The sequence below is a fragment of the Crocodylus porosus genome, unplaced genomic scaffold, assembly GCF_001723895.1.
Source record: "Crocodylus porosus isolate Cpor-Errol unplaced genomic scaffold, CroPor_comp1, whole genome shotgun sequence".
Lineage (NCBI taxonomy): Eukaryota > Metazoa > Chordata > Crocodylia > Crocodylidae > Crocodylus > Crocodylus porosus.
The window spans coordinates 1,232,924-1,240,374 of record NW_017728945.1 but is presented as its reverse complement, the minus strand read 5'-3'; the positions used below and the strand labels follow the sequence as shown (position 1 = coordinate 1,240,374).

General features: G+C 58.0%; 1 protein-coding gene across 1 annotated transcript in view; it reads right to left on the bottom strand.

Annotated features, from left to right (window-relative positions):
- LOC109320532 (repulsive guidance molecule A-like) overlaps window positions 1-6,190 on the bottom strand; it is a 20,251-nt gene extending 14,061 nt beyond the window's left edge. The window contains exon 1 of the mRNA XM_019550673.1: window positions 6,101-6,190. Within this exon, the coding sequence (XP_019406218.1) occupies window positions 6,101-6,190 (90 nt within the window). The remainder of the gene's footprint in view (window positions 1-6,100) is intronic.
- Between the last annotated feature and the right edge of the window lie 1,261 nt (window positions 6,191-7,451).

Here is a 7,451-nt window from a genome sequence, read left to right as displayed (position 1 = left end):
GATCTAAGCTGAGCAAAGCCCCTGGTCGCTGGAGGCCTCCTGTTTATTTAGACTGATATCCTACCGTGTGCAGAAAGGCTTGGGGCAGCTCTTCACGCTGCCTGCACTTTGTCAGAGCCAAATCTGAGGTTTGGGCACATGAAAATGCAGCTACATCAGTAATTTAGTCTCCGAATTAATGGCACCTCTGCGATGCCAGGGTAACAATCCATGTGTATGCGCTTATCCCGCAGTACATATGAAAGCGGAGTAGCCTGCCTTGCACTGGCTCCAGGGTAAGAGCACACACACAGGCAGTTACCAGAGGAACTCACACTTTGCTAGCTGGCCTTGGGGTAACATGTCCCTGTGCCCAGACGCTTTGCATAGAAACTTAGTCAACGCCCAGCTATTCCATCATCTCAATGCAGTGGTCGCAGGGCCTTCAGCTACTTCATCATCAAAGCCAAGCACTAGGCAAGACAAGGCATGGACCTAACTAGGACTCCATAATGAACCACGAGGGTGACGCTTCCACCCCCCCAACCATCAGCAGCCCCTGTCCCGCCTACAAATTGGATTCAGAGCAATAGATCTTTCTTTTCAGGGGTTTAGTCACAGGTATTGATTCCAACACTGTTTCCAGCCAGTTCTTTTAACCCTTGACCTGGGAGGGTCAGCCTTCTTTGGGCAGGAGGATAGGGTTACAGAGCTGCCACTGACCCTTCCAGGGTCCCTCCACAAAGCCCCTGTGTTGTTGCAGATGACAATGCCTCTGCTTCATCCCCACTTGTCAAAGCAAAGCCAGCTCCTCGTCCCACTCCCCCCACATCGCCTCCCTTCCCCACCTCCCACATTTATAGTTTCATAGTTTCTAGGGTCGGAAGGGACCTGAGTAGATCATCTAGTCCGACCCCCTGCCGTGGCAGGAAATAATCATTATAATAATAATAATAATAATAATATTGCCGGACTAGGATGGAGGTGATGGGAAAGGAACCGGGGGCTGAAAGACGGAGGTGTCGCACATTCCTGCGACCGATTCCTGCTGCTTCTCCGTGGGTCTGGAGCGGCACCTGAGCATGCACCATGGCAAGGCTTGTGCTGCCCAGAGCTTGCACGTTCATTAGGAGAAGCCCGGTCAGACAATAAAGGCCTCATTCTGCTCTGGCAGGGCAAAGGGAAAGCACCCTCCTTCCCCCGAGATGCCCCCTACTCGGGGATCCTTCCCAGAACACATGGGTATGATATGACCCCAGCACCCGTTGCTGCCCGGGGCAGGGGGTCGGACCTGATGATCTGTTTAGGTCCCTTCTGACTCTAAGTACGATGATACTATGATACAAGGAGAGCCTGCACCCAGCTGTTGGGGTAGAGAGCAAATCAGTATTTTGTCTGTTTGCACGATAAGACTTTCAGGGCAGGGCCTTTCTCAGTATGGACTTGGCACAATACAGCCCTGATCCTGGCTGAGCTTCCCAGCCAGCTATATAGCATATAGGGTGTTAAAGACTCCTCAAGTTACAAAATCAAGCAAATAAAAGAGATGCTGCCGGAAAGGCAGGGCCAGACAACTTTCATTCGCACTCACTGTACCTATGTAATAGAGACCCAGTCCAAGGGCCCTTCAAACGCATTAGACCTGGTACCTGCATCTACTACCCACAAGGGCCTGGCCTGGCCAGTATGACTTCTGGCTGTCCAGCCAAAGGACCATGTAGCCAAAGGACCCGGTGCAGGGGCAACTCCCCTTCTGTGTCCCTTCTGGTGCTCTTGCCCATCCCACCCACTGTCAGACCCCTGCCCCTATACCCCTCCCACCTTCCTGCCCCTGCCTTTGACTCCCAACCCTCCCGGCCCTGCCCCAACTCCACTGCCCTCCAGTCCTGCCGTCCCCTTCCCATCTCCACGTGACCTTGGTCCTCCTCTGTGCCTTCCCGCAGCCCCCTCTCCTAGCTCCTGGCCCTGGCAGTTTCTTCCCCCATCCCAAACTTGCCTTTTTTTTTTTTTTTTTGCAGGACTTCATTCCTGACCCCTCCATGTTCAAGTTGGGCTCTTTCCTCCTCCTCCTCCTCCCCCATGCTTCCAAGGTGCCAGCAAACAGTGGGTGTTGAGAGCACAGAAGCAACGTGCAATGGCCTTGCTGCCTCCAGGAGCAGCAGCTGCAAGGAGAGTCCTGCTCAGCCTGGGCAGAAAAAAAGAGCAGTGCCTTAGCAAAGCCAGCGCTGGCCGCAGACAGGAGATAGCAGGAAAGGAAGGAACATCCCAAGGGGTGAGGAAATCCCAGGACCCAGCAGACACCAACCTGCCCCACTGAAGTTGTCAGCGGTGGGCCCTTTGGCTGAACGCAGGCAGATTCCCATCGGGATGGCAAGACGAGCCTGGGACACTCTTAAGTTACTAAAAGGCGGGAACTGTCTCTTTTCTTAGGGCGGCACCGGGCCAAGTGGGGGTTACACAAAGCCACAGATGAAGCTTGAAAGTGCTAAAGCCATCATCATCACCATCAAACTGTAGGCAACCATCAATCCTCTAGCTTGTGCTGCATGCATAAGAGGTCTAGTCAGGTGCCTGGTGAATTTGCCTATCAGGAGCCCTGTGACCATCACGCCAAGACCTCTGATGCATATGCCTAGGCAAGAGTACGGAGGAGCGGAGTCTGCCCAAGACCTACCGCCCTCCCTTTAGACCACTGAGACGGCATCTGGAGGTCGGACTGAGTCCAGATGTTCGGTGCCTCAACGGCTGTAGCTTCTGCCAGGGATCGACAGAGAAGAACTGCTGCTGACTGCCTAATGCCCCAGCGAGGACACGCGTCTCCCAGGGCGATGTCCAAGGGGGGGGGGTGCGAGGGCTTTGAGGCACCCTACTCCGGAGGTTGCAACAGTACGGTATTGTATAGGAGCTACCCCGCCACAACTAGCGCTGCCACGTTGCCCCCAGGCCCTCCAGGCAGCTGGGGAAAGGGCTGATCTCATGCCTTTAAAACAAGCCAGCAGCTGCACCAACCAGCGGTTGCCGCTATGAGCAACGAGGCTCCGAGGTCCTTCCGGACCCGGCTGCCCATCTGCTTAGCGCAGCTAAAACAGGCCAGCTCCCGCTGCCGACAACCCCCGAGGGCCGGCACCAGATCCAGCCGTCTTCGAGCCCCCCGCCAGGCACCCACAGACAGCTGGGTGGGCTGGGGTGGCCTTTGGCGCAGGTCCGGGTGCTGTAGGGAGCAACCTTAATTGTTCAGCCATTGAACCCCCCACGGTGAACTATGAGGCTGGGAAATCACCGAGGGGGGTGGGAAACGGGCTGCTGAATTATTCATGGGATTGCTGCTCACAGGAAATTGTGGGGAGCTGAGGGGATGTCTGGGTTGCTAATGTGTCATTGAAAAGCACGCGTGTGCATGCACACGCATACACACGGCAGAGCTCCCCCACGCTGCTGTGCAAGAGGCACAAGCCTGGGATTGGGGCCTTCCTCACTGAATTTGCCAAGCGGTTTCGAGGTGCCCGAAAGCCCCCCTCCCACCTCCAAGGCAGGGAGCATTGCGGAGCCCCCCCACTCCCGCCCGCCACACAATTTCCCCTTTCATCCCACAGCTGCCAGAGCTTGGCTGGTGTCTCTGGGCCCAGCCGCTACAGCTGGTTCACCTTTCGCACAGACTCAGCAGCTTCCCATTTCCCCCCCAGCGCCGTCCCGGAGAAAATGGGTTATTTATGAGGGGCCAGAGGCAGGAAGAAGGGGGCCTGCAAAATATTACAGGGAAGAAATTCCTTGCGGGTGGAATGTGCGCAGGATAAATGGGGCTTTTTATGCCTCTTTTGTGTGGCCTTGGAAACAGGCGGTGTCTTGCACCAAGGAGCAAAAACGTTAGAGCCTGCTGGTGTCTGCAGCTGCACCAGTTGGAGGGGAATTGCGAACCGGGCCCTGGATGGCATCATTACAGCGTGCAACGCACCTACCAGTCCAAATCTGGCCCTCACTGGGCAGAGGAGGGACGAGATGCTGCTGCACGGAAGCAGGGGGGGAAGCGCATGGCTAAGGTGCCAGCGGTCTTGTCCGAGCGCCAGGCAAGTTGATCCTAACCTCTCTCGGTAGATCCACGTCTATGAAAAGTGGGTAGATCCAAGCTGCCCTGCACCCACCGTACCCAACCCCAGCTTAATATCTCGGACTTGATGATCTACTCAGGTCCCTTCCGACCCTAGAAACTATGAATATATCCTTTATGAGGGATACCTTATTTATTTGGGGGGGGGGGGGTCATTGAAATGTCATGTCTTGGGCCAGATCAGTTCCAAATGCTATCGACGGAGCAGAGCTCAATTGTTCACGTCTGCGAGGTGCTACCACCGGCAAGTCTCCTCCCTCCCAGACTCTTCAGTCTGGGGCTTCAGATACACCCAAATCCATGGCAGGCATCTTGCATGCAAACCCTGGAGGTCTTAGAGTTCAGATGCCCCCTCGTCTCGCTTGCCCCAAGCCCAAAAAACCCCACGAGCAATCCCCCGTGCCCATAAATTGCATCGCCAAGATCCTCCCACTTGGAGGCACTTGCAGACTCTGGCAGGGATCAGCCTGCCCGCAGTCGGGACGGGTCCTCCGAGTCATTCAAGGCTGAAAAGGGGATCTCCCCTGCCAGGTACACCTTGGTGAGCTCCCCGGATCCACCTGCCCCTGGGCCTCTCTGCTCCTGGCAGGGAGAGGGCAGGATCCCGTGGATGCACTGCAAGCCCACGACCCAGCCAGGGGCCTCACTCCTCCAGGCAGTGGTTTAAGTCACCACATACTAATGCTAGGCATGGCCCGGGAACTGCAGGCTGCTCCTCCAGATACACTGGTCCCATCCCAGCATGCCCAGCACTGCCGCTGGGACCAGTGGCTTGTGAGTAATTTCCAAAAGTGAGGCCTTGCAATGAGGGATGGGGTAGGGAGGTCAGCAGGAACTCCTATGGCAGCCAGCCACACACAGGACCCAGCTCCAGCTTGGACCTGGGCAAACCTTCCTCCCATCTCTCACAGGCACATGGCACAACCAACGTCTATGTGGCAAGCCCCACGGGCACCCGTCACTCTCCGCCCGCAAACTCATTTCATCCCCAACCGGCCAGGAGCAAACTCGTGGCTTCCCTGCCGCAAACTGCAGGGAAGTGGCTCCGGGTTTACATGGGTGTAGCCCGCTGAGCGGTCCCTGCCGTCCAGCATCCTGTCCAGCAAGGCGCACGGCCAAAGGCCTCTCATTGTTCGTGCTTGATCCACTGAATCGTCTCACCTTAGCTAGCAGGCAGCTGCACCACAGTCATGCTCCCCTCTCAGGCTGGAAAGCCGAAAGCAGTGAGGGGTGGAGGGGAGGGGGTGCCGGCAGCGGGCACGAGGTGTGGGGGAAGCCACGGGGCAAAGAAGCAAGGCCAGCGGGGATGGAGGCAGCTCCAGTCTGCTGCACACGATTTCCTTTCTGCCTGCTCTGCTGGAAGGCACCAGCCCTAGCCAGGCTCCTCCAGCGCGCACAGGGGTTGGGTGATGGACGCGACGTGGAGCAGAGCCGAGCTGCTCGCTGAGGCAGAGCTGTTGCTCTCTCCTGGGGGCTGCCCAGCCAGCCTGGAGCGCTCTGCGGTGCATCCGAGCAGCACACGGTGCAGCTGCTGGCCCCTGGCCCAGGTTGAAGCACCCTGCTCTGCTCCAGTGGCCTTGGGGGACACGCTCTGCGGGCCCCTGCCCTGCTCCGCCATGCCCGAGTCCCACCCCGGGGGATCTGCTGCAACCCAGGCAGGGGCACAGAGCTGACACGAGGGAGTCCAAGCTGAGACGGCAGGAGGAGCGCGAGCCGAGGCGGGGTGCAGGCTGCTCTGGCACCTGGCAGAGGGTCTCTCAGACACCACGGACAGCTGGGACGCAGCAGCAGAGCGCCACGAGAGTCGCCGGAGCAGAGGGGCGTCTCCGGTAGAAGCTGGCACGTGGGCACAGCTCTCCGGGAGGCTGGCAAGAGCCTAAGTGCAGCGCATACACAGAAGTGGCTGGCAGCGGGCATCGGCCACGCCAGCTTGTACTCCCCTCTAGGTTTGCTCGGACTCCCCCGTGGACTAAGGACCATCTTTAGGGGTCAGAGCAGAGCTGAGCAGCCACTCACCAGCCGGACGTGGTGCTGGTTGGGACTGACCTCAGCTGTGCCATCTTGGGGGGCCATTTCTGCAGCCTGAACCTTGAACTCGTCCCCCATGGGCCACCGAACAAGAAGGCTTTTTGGTGACTGATTTCAGCTAATGACAGACTCCTAGGAAATGAGGGCTGGAAGGGACCTCAGGGGGTCACATCTAGTCCAGCCCCCTGCTCCAAGCAGGACCAGCCCCAACTACATCATCCCAGCCAAGGCTTTGTCTAGCCGGGTCTTGAATGCCTCCAAGGATGGAGACTCCACCATCCGTTCCAGTGCTTTACTACCCTCCTCATGAGAAAGTTTTTCCTAACATCCTCAACTTCCCTTGCTGCAACGTGAGCCCGTTGCTCCTTGTCCTGTCATCTGCCCCCACTGCGAACAGACAGAGGGGAACCCAGCTCCCCTCTGCTAGGGGTCAGCCGGGATAGACCCCCTCCCCACACCCCACCCGAGTGCTAAATGCTCCAGGATGGGGCTGCTGTAGGGAGAGCGGGAAGGTGCCCGGCAGGACTACGGCTTCCAGCGGGCTCTGCCGCTTCTGGGCTCGCCCGGGCCAGCCTCCCCCGGCGAGCCTGGAAATGAGAAGCAGCTGGGAAAGGTTTATCTTGTACCTCGCGCGCCTCCTGTTGCACTGGGATCTGGACAGCGAGCGCTCGGGGCTGGGGCTAACAAAGAGGCTATTGAGAGCAGGCAGGGAGCGCTTCAGGGAAGGAGGGCTCGCTTTCGAGGAGGAATGAGATGTTCTCTCCGGAGCAATTTGCTCTCACGGCGTGTGCTGCGAGCGGACGGCAGCGCCCCACCCAAGTCCGTTGCCCCAAAGTGGCAAGTAGCGCTGAAGGAAAGCGGTGGTGGTAGTGGTGGGGGTGGGGGTGTCATCTATTCTCAGCCCCACCTGGGCTATCCATTTGTCTGTCTAGTTGCCACCCCTTGCAGCATCACTCCCCCACAGTGACTGTCACCTCCATTTCACAGAGGGGGAAACTGAGGCAGGCCAACTCCAGGCCCAAAGGGAGCCTGACTCCAAACTGGGAACTGAACCCCAGTCTCCTGCTTGCTGCCTGGGGGCCTTAAACCCAAGATCTCGTTCAGGGACGGGGCACATCCCAGCACCTCACTTGCAACAAATGCCTTGTGACTTCACACTCTTGCTGCCCTCCCACCCCTCAACCGCGGCCCCTCACCGTGGCTGCTAATATTCAGCCAGCCGCCGGCACAGCGAAGCCCATGAAGGTACCAAGCAGACTCAGCTGTTCGACATACGTGCTGGTGCTGTGTTTGCATATGGGGGGTGGGTGGATTTAAGGCACACGTGTGCTGTAGGCCG